Raw genomic sequence first — 14138 nt, 5'->3', positions numbered from 1 at the left:
AGAAGGAGAGGAGATCGATCTAACTTGTCTCTGATGAGAGGTCAGGTCTCCGGAACTTTAGAATTATCATTATGGATTGCTGGGATACCATATTAAGTAGTTGCCTATATTGGAAATCCATAGAAAAAAATCACTAATGTAAGGATTTCTTCCTCAAAGCAGTTAGACAAGATCTAGGACTCTCCCGTGCATCTTACCAGTATGTACACATTTACATGAAGATAGAACACAACAAAAGTTAGTATGGTGCCATTTTGTGAAATGTTAACTATGTTTTGTTTGTGCACGTGTGAGAGGCTCATGCAATGACTGTTTAAAATACATATTAATTTTATTCTTCTGTCTTACTGACTTTCTACATTTTTGATATTTTATTAGCTTTACCCATAGTAATAATATGTATTAGTCTTGAAATAAACAAAAGTTATTTTTTTAATTAGGAAATGCAACTTTCAGTCTTCACTATTTCTAATTGCTTTAACATGGCAATTTTTTCCAGCTGCTTTTTAGAAAACTTACAAGAGTTTGATGTTTCCAAGGGCTTTTCACAGCACTTGGCTGTATGGCGAGAGCTCCAGACAGGGTCCCACTTGTGCTGACACTACAATCATAACTGCCTTTTTCAGTTGTGGAGCACTTCACAGTGTCTGGGATGTTTTTTATATGTCATCTGATTCTCACCTCTTCATTGGGAGGTAGGGATTATAGTTCTACCTCCCAGATGAGGAAAGTTCCAGGGCAACGATGTCCAACACTATCCAAGGCCACAGTGCTGGGTCCAAACCCTACCATTTGCCCTCCAAAGGTCCCACCCCCTCCCATGACTCTTGCCCCTCTGTGTACATGCAGGACTCAGGACAAGGTCACCAAATCCCCTATGCTTCGGATCCCTGAACTGTGAAGGGGTGGTTTGGATTTGACCATCTCCTGGGTCCCTGTGAGCTCCTCGTCGTTTTGCATTCAGGTTTATTTAGTAGAATGAAAAATGATGGGATTAAATGTGTGTCACCTGACTGACGGAGCACAATCCAAAGGCTAGTGACTAAAATGGGCTTCTGGAATGCCCACAGTGGTTGGCATGAGATGGGAGCAACCAGGGCACTTTGTTGTATTAGTTCTGATTCTTAACAGAGTCTCATAAAAATGTACAGACTCCAAACAAACAAAAAAAAAAACAAGAAAAAAGGAACCTTTTTCTCTACCTCTATACCCACATAAAAATTTGCATACAATTTTAAATAGTTTATAGACTGACTTGTTAGAGATGTATGGGCCAAGTTAACAACTTCCGGATTAAATAGTACACATGTACACAATTTTGTGGCCTATAGGGGGCCTCACCTTGGTTGCTATCCAAAGTGAGCAAAACTTATTTTGATATGGGAAATAGTCATTGAAAGATATGAAAGGAAAAAGCTATGATGTGTTTTCAAAACAGTCCTTCTTTCCCTGGAGAGTGATGTTTCCCATATTACTTTCTTGGTTATTGGGATGGGGTAAGAAAAAGAAAAATTGATGTAGAGCAAATATAAATATGTTTTTTAGGAGCATTTATAGAGGATTCCATACCATTTTAATGCTCCTTTTGAATATCTTAAGAGCAATATTCCTGATTGCAGATTTATGGTTGTGATTTCTGTTCCACAACTCCACAAACTGTATGTTTAGGTCTGACACCAATGTCAGAACCGGGATAAAGAGTAGAAAATATGAACATCAGAGATACCCATATAACCTCCAAAGGAGAAAGGTATTCTACTAATCATACTCTTCTATACTCCCCATGATACGTTCTTTTCAGAGTACAGGAAGAACAAGATAATATGCATGAATCTGAGAATTTAGATTGACGTAATGGTGTTCTGCATTTTGGAAAGTTGAGAACAAAGGAGGACTTCATGTTTTGTCTTGTGGTGTTGAAAAAATGACCCATGGTCAGTCTGAAGGCCGGATCCACTGTTTGCACCAATTTATCAGCTGTCACAGCATCTAACTTCATATTGAGTAGCCCCCAGTAATGTCTGTTAATGCAAACTCCATCAGGCATAGGATAACTCAGGTCATCAGCAACACCGACTTAACACCTCAATACAAAAACCAGTGTTTCTCTTAGAATTGACTGTAGAAGGTTTTCACGAAGTGTTTTTGTTTTGCATGCCTCACAGTAAATATTGTTAAAAAATGAAAGACCAATTTTTAAAATAATTTACAAGTATTCATATAAGAAGAAAATGACTTAAAAAAATACCCACCCAGTCACCTACAACTCATCTAGTGAACAATGCTAATAATACATAGGCTGTGACCCAAGAACTCCGGGATTCCTGGGGAAGTAGGGAGGCGCGGTCCGTCCTCTGGGAGGAAGTGAGACGTGCCAATGTAGAGAGGTGCTCTCAGTGGTGCTTTGCTTCCTAACTCAAGTTCAGCAGCCGTGTTTCAGAGTCAGTGTCATTACTTATTTCGACCTAAAACAGAAAATATGAATTGCTTTAAAGAACTTGACAACTGAAAACTGAATTTCCTTTCTATTCATCCAGGCTTTTCAAAACGCAAAATAGATTCTGGGCGTGCCTCGTGCGGTCCATGTATATGACTGTCGCAATAAGAAAACCAAAAACCCATGGCCTTCCTGCTCTTCAGGTCAGGGTGTGCAATCAGGTATAAAAATCAGAATATAGGACTGCTTTCCTGGGAGAGAAGTGCCAACCCATAGCAACTGAAGAATGATGTAAAGGTATGGCCTTCGGTTGTCTTGGGGTAAAGATGAGAGGGTAATATTATGTCTCCAAACTGCTAGAAACGTCCCTAGCCTAATCTTCCTACAGTATTCTGTTGGTTGACTGCTCAAGGATCATCCTCACCTGGCTTTCATACCACTGATCCATGTCTTTACATACATCCCGTCCTGTGATGATTAATTTTATGTGTCAGCTTGGGTGGGCCAAGGTAGCCAGATATTTGGTGTGGCTGCGAAGGTATTTTTTAGATGAGATTTACATTTACATCAATAAACTTTAAGTAAAGCAGATTATCCTCCATATTGTGGATGAGTCTTATTCAGTCCCTTAAAGGCCTTAAGAACAAAGACATTCTGCCTCTCCACTGCCTTTGGACTCAAGATTGCAACATCAACCCTTCCCTGGGTCTCCAGTCTGCAAGCTTTCCTTACGCTTGTTGGACTTGCCTGGCTCCATAATCACATGAGCCAATTAAGATCTCTCTCTCTCTCTCTGTCTCCATACACACACACACACACACACACACTATATTCGTCCTCTTCCTTGGAATCTCTAGTCACTCTTGCTACCGATTCTAAGTCTATATTAGACAGTCAGCCTTTGGAAGGTGGCGGTTCTGCCTTATGCCTATTCCCAGAATATCAACCACATGCACTGTCTGCCACATAGTTGGCACTTCATATTTGTTGAATATTTTTGCTCTCACTGTTTCTCACATGAAAAAAGTCTTAGATGATCCAAATCCTATTCATCTTTAGGGTTCAGTTGACATTTCTTCTCCTCTGTGAAGACTTCTACTTCTGCTTCAGCCATACTGCTTTCTCACCCTGCTGACAGCAACTCTTACATTATCTGCTGTACCCCATGTAGAGCAAATGGCATTCAACTACACAATTAATTCGGCTCTGATTGTTTCACTCAGATATGTAAGTTTCTTCCCCCCAACTAAATTATAAGCATCCTGCCAGTAGAAGCTGTGACTTTCTCTATGGCTCAGAATAGACTTTTTTGGTCATAATTTTAAATAACTGGAAAAAAGCTCCAACTTTCCAGCTTTGCTTTTTGGTAGTAACTCTTCTCCAGGGAAGTCCTGTTGCCTCTCACACATCGCAAGAGTTGGAGTCCTTTACTTATCTCCTCGCCTTCCTTTCACATTTTCTCTGCCTATTTCTCTACATTCCGAAAACTATATAGCCCACATATCTACCCCTTTCACCCCATTGTGATTTAATAGGGATTGGAACTGAAAGATAAAGGGATAAGATTATGATAGTGGAATTTTTATCATTTTATACTGTATCTTAGTTGGGAAGGGGTTTCAAGGTCCTGAAGTTTATTCATCCATCCAATAGGCAAATTTCTTCTAGAATGAGGATAAGGCAATAGGGGAAGGAATTTTTGTTTGTTGGGGGTAGTACTGATGGGAGTTTGGGGGGAACTTCTGGGTATACCCATCACTTTCGGTCCAAGATCAAGCTTGACCTTGTGGCAAGATACTTCATACGTGGTGCTACGTCTTCTGATTGTGTCATATCTGGAGACACATAATGTCGAGTTGTCACTCTTTTAATGATGCTATGATTGATCAATGAATTTGAGTAGAACAGTTTGAGTTTTGGGAACCTTAAGATCATATCTTTATTTTTTTCTTCAGATGTTAGTAGTTATCTGAGGGTACCTACCTTCCAGGCAGAATGAAATCAAGTAGCCAAGGTAGTGATGCTATTTCAAAGTGTGTCTTCTGAGAGGCCTGTCATTGTATCTTTTTCTATTGGTTTTCTGTCTCTCTGTATCACTTCTGAGATGTGGGTGTGTGTGCGTGATATGCCTGTGCTCTCATCTGTGTATTCTACTTTCTTTCTTGTATCTTGTTTCTTTCCAGAACTTGTCATTACATGGGATTATAAGTGTTTCTTGATATGAATATAAAGGAAAACAAAGTATGTTTTTAACATGAAATTTGGTGTATGTTCATTGCATTGCATTTAATTTTAAAATTTTTAATGTTTATTTGCTTTTGAAGGAGAGAGAGACAGAGCATGAGCAGGGGAGGGGCAGAGAGAGACAGGGAAGCACAGAATCTGAAGCAGGCTCCAGGCTCTAAGCTGTCAGCACAGAGCCCAACACGGAGCTTGAACTCACAAACTGTGAGATCATGACCTGAGGCGAAGTCAGACGCTTATCCGACTGAGTCACCCAGGCACCCCACGTTGCATTTAATTTTAGTATCAGAGGATATTTTCTTTTGGAAACAGGCAAAATGAAGTTATTTTTACTTATGTTGATTAATTTGGGGGGTGTGCTCCATGTCTCCATGGGTAAATCTATTTCCTTGCTGTTACTATCCATGGCAAGTACTGAGAAGATTCCTGAGAGTTCTGGCAAAGACAGGAATTGACAGTTTCCCTGGAGGGTACCATTCCGATGTGAGTTTTTTCATTTTGGAAAAGCCTTCATGTGCTTCACAAGGCAGTGAAGAACCAGGTTCCACAAGGTTCTGGGGGCAGCGAGTGAGGTCACAGGTCAAATGAGAAGGTCTTGGCGATCCCTGTGAGACACAGGGGAGATGGCTGACCATCGGTCACGGTCATGGCAGACCGTCTTTTGCGTTGCCTGGCTGCACTGTTGGTGGCATCGTTCCTTCCTAGCCAGTCGGTGCATGAACCGACTAGCATAGTGATGAGTCTGAACCCTAGAAGCACAGCCATTTCATTGCTCCATGGTCAAGTGGCTACACATTAGGGTGTGTTCTTACATCGCCCCTAAAAATAGTCGTTTCCTATGATGGATCAAAAAGTTATTAATGCGAGTGACAAAGGAAAGGCACCCCAAGGAGAGAAAAAGCAGCAAGCCCCTAAACACTGCCCCTTGGTGCTAAGTGACGCAGGCATGTGGGGAAGCCCGGCTCTCCTCTCGGACAACTAAGAAGGCGCTGAGTGCCTGACATTTGTTGTGCTCTACGCTCTTGACCCTGCCCTGGAGAGTTGACGCCCGCGTAAGTGCCCACCACTTCCAGGGACTGAGGGAAGCCCTCAGGCACCAGGACTTCACAATCAGTCATGGGAAAAGCTAGCAGCCCCCAGTCTGATCAGATTCCAGACACATGGTTCTGCATGCCACAGGGGACAGCCAGCATAGAGAGAGAAATATGGACATGTGAGGGCCATGGACATGTCAAGGACAAAGGAAAATGAGATAAAGACAGAGAGTTACCATTTTATTAGTCTTTAGGTACTTGGCCAAGAAATAGAGGCGTGATGGGGTAAATGCAGGTTGTAGACTCTGGGTTCCTCCAGCTTCAGTTTCCTAATACATCGCTGGTGGCTACTGGTTTTTAAACCAAGGTTTGAAAGCAAATCATTCTTACCTCCCTGCCTGCCACACACACACACATACACACGTGTTTTGTCTTCTTAGATGGTTCTTAATCTAGGGGTTGCAAATGCAGAATGGTCTGGCTCCAACTTACCAGGATGCTGATAGAAGCAGCTCTTCTTAGGGAAGAGCAGTGGAGGGCCACCCCCATCTGTCCGGCAGCCGGTCATCAGAGGTCGTTTTCCTCTGGGCCTGGGCCATTAGAGGCAGAGACCAGGCAGTGAAGGTACAGGTGGGCGCTGACCGCAGAGCCCGCCTGAAATGGGAATTAGCTTGTCTGTCTTCTCATACTGAGTTGCAACAGTCGACACTCGATCAGCAGTGGCCACGTAGCATGTGACATTTTTTGTGAAGAAAAATTAGCCTCCAGCCAAGGCAATCAGGCAAGTCAAGATACCAGAGAAAAGTCAAGTTCTCATTTGGAAACCTTAGGGAAAGACTGGCTGAACGCGGGGGAAGAAGCTTTTTCATCAAGTCTTTCTTAATGGCAGTCTCGGGGCATCTTCCTCAAGGGAATTTCTAACGTCATCAGATCTCTATCTCTGTGGTGGAACTCAGTTCTGAAATTCCACTGCTGTCTTTCTTTGACAAACTGCCTTGGTCTAATTATTTCTATCTGAAGAATTACTGCTACGTAGAACTTAATTTTCCCACTACCCAGTCGCTAACCATTTTGATTTCAACACACTTTAATTTAGTTGCTCACTAGGATGTTCCCTGAAATTCCATATGTCTTTCATAGCTGCATGGGTTTTTGCCAAGCGATTTTTCTTCCTGAGAGGTAAATCTGCTTTTATTAGCCCTCTCCCCTTGGCGTTAGCTGCAGCCCCGACGTAAGCCGCTCTGTAGGTGTCCCCTTCAAAGCCACCACTGACCACATGGCTCTCTGCTCCAATGACAAGAGCTTTTTTCTCCTTGTTAAAGGTGGTGGCAGTGATGGAGGAGGTCCTGGCAGAGACCTAGGCTGTACTTAGGTTGAGAGCTATAGCTCCCTCACTGATGGCCGTGGCAAGATCACGGACCCCCACACGGGCTACCCCTGACCTGTGTGTCACATATTTCCAAGGCAGATCCAGACAACAACCACTGAAAGCATCTCTATAGCTTTCACATTTTTAAATATTTGAGTTTTTAGTGGTATTTCACTGGCGCAAGGTTCGCAGACCCTGTCCTGCTCCCTGGCGGGGACAGGGGGAAGGGGGGAATATGCCAGGGAGCTCCTACTTATTCTACACATCTTGCCAGACTAGAGGCAAGATCAATAGCGTCTTCCCCACTGATTCGTCAAGCTCCTTCCCTTGGCTGTGGTTTCACTGGATAGTAGGAACAGACAGTGAGAATTTCATTCATCTATATAGCTTTTAAAAAAAATTCCAGTATAATGAACATACAGTGTTATATTAGCTTCTGGTACACAATGTGGTGATTCAACAATTCCATACATTTCTCAGTGCTCATCATAAGTGTGCTCTTATTCCCCTTCACCTATGTCACCCATCCATCCACCAACCTCCCCTCGGGTAGCCATCAGTTTGTTCTCTGTATTTGAGCAGGGTTTTTTTTTTTTTTTTGTCTTTTTTTTTCTTTGTTCATTTGTTTCTTAAATTACACATATGAGTGACATCATATGGTATTTGTCTTTCTTTGTCTGACTTATTTCACTTAGCATTATACCCTCTAGGTCCATCCACGTTGTTGCAAATGGCAGGATCTCTTTCTTTTTTATGGCTGGCATCTCTGTAGCTTTAGGAGTAAAGAGTGATACTGTTTAGATGGCGGAGCAGTGGCTGTGGAGGATCTGGGGGCATCCCCGCCAGGAGTTATCAAGATTCCTGCTCTACTTAAACATCTGCTTCCTCATAGGCTTGCTCAGTTTAGGTGACAACTATGGCAGACAGAAGATTGGGCAGTCTTGAATTTCAGCTTCATCCGCTGTAGAATGGCCAAGCAAATTAGCCTCCATACACGGAACAGTCATTCTCTTCTTCTGCTTTTGATTAACTCCTCATTTTCTTTCCTAAGTCAGCTCGGGTATTATCTCTTGGTTGATTTCCCTGCAAGTGAGAAGTAAGCATTCTTGCTTCTGCAAAAAAATTAATTTGGGGACACTGTTTTGCATCTCCTTATTTCTATGTAGGTCTCCTCTCCTAGATCATTGGCTGCCGGAGGTCAAAGCTCAAGTGTTGCTAGTCTTTCCATTTCTGGTGTCTACCACAGGGACTGTGGACACGTAAGTAAATAGTTGTAAATAAAACTAATTTACTTAATCAGGCCCTCTTGATAGCTTGGTATCATTCTTTTGAAAGGAGACAAAGCACGGAAGACTGACTCCATATGTAAAATAACTTCCCCTATCACATTATCCCCAACACACACATTCACACACAATTTGACTGTGGGCACAGGAAAGGTACATTTTATGATGATGAGCAATGACACAATCAAACACGAGAATGAAGGCTTCCTGTACAAACAGACAGTGTTGCCTGTGAATGGGCTGTCTGCTTGTAACTACCCTTCTAGAGTCGAAAGCCACCCTTCTACATCCCTGTACCTGTGACTATGCTCAGGAATCTCCTGATTCCCTTAATGAAGTCCCCTAATGAAGTGGCTTCCTCATAACACCTGGCTTAGTACTCCATGGAGACTAAAGAGCCTTAACAAAAGTTAAAAACCAGCATTCTCTCCCCTCTCGGACAACTTATACAGAAGACTGGCTTTTTCTCCAACCTGTTGCTGGGTGGTGATATGGCATCACAGAGCCGGCCACAACAAAGTCCAACATAATGGCCTTGTTAAAAGAAATCAAGCAGGCGGACTAATGCTAACTGGATAAACTGCAATATTTACATACCGTGGGGAGCACACATACTGACCTCTTAAATTGTTCATGCACAGTGATTTTAATTCAGGTGTAGTTTGATCTTTCAGATTCTTGCTCCCTTCATGGTTGAAAGGCTTTCCATATTCATCTAACAGTAATATGCATAATCTGTCAAAGCAGAAACTTGTTCTATTGCTTTCTGTAGCCTGTAGTTTATGCTACATTCATCTAAAAAGGTGTGAGAGTTCATCAGTGAACAGGGTAGTTGAGAAAACCCTTTGAGGAGGCAGCAGAGTTGATCAAAGCTTTTCAGGTCATCTCACAGGTACATTTTATGTGTTCTTGATTCACAGAAATGGGAGAGACTTCAGGGAGCATAGATGGCAGTCACTTGCCTTTGGGCCAGGCCAGAGAACACTGTGAAGTACATGGATGCACATGCCATTCAAGAAAGGAGATTCCATTACCAACATCAATCAATTGTAATTGTAATAACCTTCCTTAATAGAAAGATCTTTCTTACATCTGACCAACATTTTTCATAGTGCAATTTCTCTGCTGAGTTATTTTTTTCATAGTGGAGATGAAATAAATCATTCATCACCTTCTTTATTACATATCAAATGTATATTACACTCTCCTAGCCCCTGCTAGGCATTGTTTCCATTCTCCTCTCACTTCCAATGCAGTGATCATCTCTATTATTGTCACAATCCCTGCCAAGTTCCCCAGATCTACAGATATCAACTTTTGGAGCACATCATTTACCAGTGTTCAGTAGCATGAGTAATGAGGTGGTGACTGCTTCGTCCCAGAGTGTTATATAGGGTGAATGATTTTCCAAATTGGATTTGCTTTAAGAAACCAACATTTATTTAAACATCCATCATGTGACAAGCACAGTGCTGATTTGTGTGGCTTGTGAGCTATGTTTCCTTTAGATCATTCTGCCAGAATAAAATTAATTCAACCTGGAGAGGTGGAGGGGCCGGTGCAGGCTTTGCAGGGCTGGGGGTGGGGGATTGCAGATATGAAACCACTGTGGCAAAGCAGAGGAAGGCGTTCATGTGTGTTTCTTATCATGTCTTTGGCTTTGGTCTCCAGTGGCTGTTGTACATAATTTCCTTTATCACCATGGAACTGAAGAACATTGGGCTGAAAGAATAGAAGGTCATCTGACCAAGTCCACAATATCAGGCATGGTGATTGCTTATCATTCAGAAATCTCAGCTCCACCCCTTACTACTAGTGAGATTTGGGGGAATTTGTCTAACCTCTGTGTACCTCTGTTTCCCTTTTTATGAAGTGGGACTATTCATGAGTACCTTACAGTATTTCCATGAGGATAAAGTGAGACAATGCCAAGTGCTTGGTACATGATAGCTATTATTTTATACAGCTGTCTACTTGCTACTTAGAGTTTTCTAGGAATGGAGTCACTGTATCTATTTTCTCGCTTTCCAGTATTTTATCAGTCAGGTGACCATGATACCTTCCTTATACTCAACTGAAACCTGTCCCGTTTAAGGTGCTTTTTGTTGCAGTTGTTGACTTCCTTCCATGTCCTTTAGGGAGAGTTAGTCAAATATTTGAGTACTAGGCACAATCATAGGTAACTTTACATACACTATACATACCTTACCCCATTTTGAGTACTAGGCACATTTGAGTACTAGGCACACTTAAGTACTAGGTACAAGCTATACATATACTATACCTACCTTATCCCATTGAATCCATCTTCCCTCCTCTGCCTCTGAAACCATATCACAGGTGGGAGAACCAAGTCTCAGAGGTGTCAAGGAAGGCCCCTGAGAGCACACACACAGAGCCTGGATCCTAACCCAATCTTTCTCCCCTTTTCTCTGTTATGTGGCCCCCAAATACGTATCTAGTTTCTCTTCTGTAGACTACATTATCCTTTTTATTTCCAATTTAGCTATCAACGCTCTGATAAGAAAAGCTGAATAAAAATCCCATTTTGGAAACATAAACCACGTTACCTATTTCAAATTCTTTTTGGGATGAATAACAACAATGATGATGTTGGGTTACATGTAAAAGGTGTGTTTTAAATATGAGTGGAAAATTAAACCAATGATTAGTAGTAGCAGGTCCAAATTATTTCAGATTTGGTTAGTTTTGACCAAGTTAGAACGATTAATATTTTCCATCTCATCACACCTTTACTTACAGGTTAACAGGCTTTAACTCAACATGATCCTGGTAGTAGGAGCGTGCATCAAGTCCACCTATGAAATCAACTGCAAATACAACACAGCCCGATGTGAATAAATGTGTAAATGAAAACACACAGAACACTAGGTGTTTAAAGTAGAACACATAAAAATAATATTAACAAAAAAAATCTGTCTACCACAAATGGAAAAATATGTGTTCAATATAAAAGACTGCTAAAAACAAGATCAATGGTCAAAAAATAGGGAAATTTTAAGAAACACATAAAGAGCTTGGGGTCTTAAGGACTGGAAAATCAAAGTTGTTATTGACTTCTGTGAAAAATGAAGTAACATTAAATAACATTAGATTTTAAATAATGTGTTTGTCCTTAGGCATACGGATATGCCCTTTCCCCCTATATATCAAAAGATATACCTCTCGTCTTGTTGCCAGAATCCAATTTTTTTCTTAAGAATATTTATCGCATCATTAGAAAGACCTTTGAGAAGTCGCATAATCTATGCCCATGCCTTTTGTCCTCAAGCCATCTTTGACAAATGGACATCTGCTTTTTGCAAAGGTTTCATCTCTTCTGTGGTAGCATGGTGCTTGTCTCACCGTCTGTATAGAATCACTGTTCTTGGTGACATTCGTTCTAATTTCTGTTTTGATGACAGTTTCCGTCTTTCTTTTCTAATCCTAATGTCAATGCCTAATCTTCTTCTCCCCCCTTTTTTGGTAGTCTATTAAAAATTTTAATTACTTTACCTCCAGCTTTGGTTATATTATGGCACTATAACATTAACAGGTACACAGTCATATAGGAACTCTGAACTCTCGGCAAGTGCGTGTGTGTGTAGGTACACAGTATGAAAATATTATATCGTATCTTCAGCTCAAGACAGACATTTCAGTAACCTGTGATTTCAAGATGGATGACTTGGCTTAGAAGTTCTAGTGAAGCCTTGACCTACTCTAGCTGTAGTCACTCTTGTCGATTTCTGACTTGCTGTATCCTTTTCCCCCCATTGAAGAAGCTGAGGTAAGTCTGGGTCAATCAAAGCTTCACAAGATCACTGTGTAGACGTGAACTTTGGGGTCCTGTGGGGGTACACAACAACCAGGTGGCAAGGGCCATTGTAATTACCATTACTCCAAGATAATCCCCACAGAGACTAGAGGAGCCTGAGGCTCATCCTCTTCCTACCAGGTCATATAAGTTGCCTGGACACCATGTTAGGGAGAGAAACAGTGAAGGAGGAGTCCGTCTGAGACACTGGAAAGATTTTCCCAGAAAGTGTAGGCAGTGACTAGGGACCATTTAAATGGTCAGATTGGACTACGTTTTTATCAGGTTAGATATTTGATCAAACATCCACTCCCTCATCTTGCTGACCAATGGGTGGGAAATTAGAAGGAAAACCACCCTGATTAAAAGTTGAATGAAGATAGGATTTATAAGGCACTTTTCAAATTTAAAGAGGGTGTGAAAAATAAAATTACAAATATATACATTTGCGAATAAAAGGATTCAATTGAAAAATTAAATACAAAATAAACTTTTTTTATAAAAATAAAGAGCATATATCTGTATACTTTAAAGCAAAATAAAAAGAAAACTTTTTTATATTGATCATTTGAACATTAAAATGTAATATTCACAGAATCATTATTTTTGGTATAAATTCAGGAACTGCTGTGAATCTGCTCCTTAGCCATCTCTGTCTCCAATAGACCAGATCACCAGAATATACATATAATAGATATTTTTTCAATCTGGTTTTATTATTTTTATAAATTTATATACAGTCTTATTCACAATTTTTTTTATTGTTAGTAAAGTTGAAATTGTTGATACCTTAATCGATTCTGTAAATCATAGTATTTTTAACTACGGAAATAGTCTCCATAAAAGGTGCCGATAATCTCCAAGCAAGTTTGCCAAAGAGTGGATATGTGTAATGTTATTTACAGAACTTTCCCAGGTACTGTTATTTTACCTCCATTTAGTGTATCTTTGCCAAACATCTTAGAAGACAACAAAATATAAATTGTATCTATTTATGATTTGTTAAAATCACATATAAATGCTGCACAATTTTTAGGCCCTCTCACAAATCAGCTTCTTTTCATTCTGGTGCAGAATATAAATTTCCTCAATTAAAAATAGGAGCTCTGTCAAAAGAGTCTTTTCTCAAGTCTAGATATTTCAAGAGGAAATTCTAAAATTGAAAAATTAAATCTTGCATAACATTTGAGCTCTCATTATTTAATTTGCCCAGTTCTCTTCCTTTCGTGAGCATAAATTTCAATGTTCTCCTTTTTATAAGCTCTCAATTACTGCCATTTACTAAAAGCTTCAAAGGATGACTTTTGTGGTGCTTCATTTGTTGAATGATTCAATTTAAAATTTCCGACTGATCTTGAATGAAGTGCAACTAAAATGTAGAAGACCCATTTATAAAAATGCCCACAACTAATATAGGAAAATTAGATTGATTTACAAAGTACTTCTTTAAAGGATGAAATGTTCCTAACTCTGAAGGATAAAGAGAAGCAAAGGCAGAAAATGTATTCCGTCATTCTGAAGGTTTTTTTGTTTGTTTTCAACATCAACCTCATCAGCAAAATGTTTTCAGGTAAATGCAAACCAAAATCACAAGGAGATACTATATTATACCCACAAAGATGGCTAGAATAAAAACATCAGATAATAACAAATGTTGGTGATGGTGTAGAGAAATCTGAACCCTCATACACCGCTGGTCAGAATGTAAAATGGTGCCGTCACTTTGCAAAACAGTCAGTTCCTAAAATGTTTAAGCAGAGTTACCATATGACCCAGTAACTCTACTCCTAGGTACATACCCAAGAGAAATGAAAATATATATCCACACAAAAGTGTGTACACAAATATTTATAACAGCATGATTCATAATATCCAAATGGTGAAAAATATTCTAGCTTATCTACCCTAAGGTGTGTATGTATACAAATATAATATATATCTTATATATTCT

The 14138-nt window shown here is 40.2% G+C and overlaps 1 protein-coding gene across 1 annotated transcript in view; it reads right to left on the bottom strand.

Annotated features, from left to right (window-relative positions):
* Positions 1-2411: 2411 nt before the first annotated feature.
* NKAIN3 (sodium/potassium transporting ATPase interacting 3) overlaps positions 2412-14138 on the bottom strand; it is a 312172-nt gene continuing 300445 nt past the window's right edge. Inside the window, exons 8-10 of the mRNA XM_047841962.1 lie at positions 11140-11201; positions 8828-8836; positions 2412-2465 (exon numbers count right to left, since the gene is read on the bottom strand). Of these exons, the coding sequence (XP_047697918.1) occupies positions 2412-2465; positions 8828-8836; positions 11140-11201 (125 nt within the window). The remainder of the gene's footprint in view (positions 2466-8827; positions 8837-11139; positions 11202-14138) is intronic.

Source organism: Prionailurus viverrinus, chromosome F2, assembly GCF_022837055.1.
Source record: "Prionailurus viverrinus isolate Anna chromosome F2, UM_Priviv_1.0, whole genome shotgun sequence".
NCBI classification, from domain to species: Eukaryota; Metazoa; Chordata; class Mammalia; order Carnivora; family Felidae; genus Prionailurus; species Prionailurus viverrinus.
The sequence above is the reverse complement of the archived record's forward strand: the minus strand, read 5'-3'. Positions and strand labels throughout refer to the sequence as shown.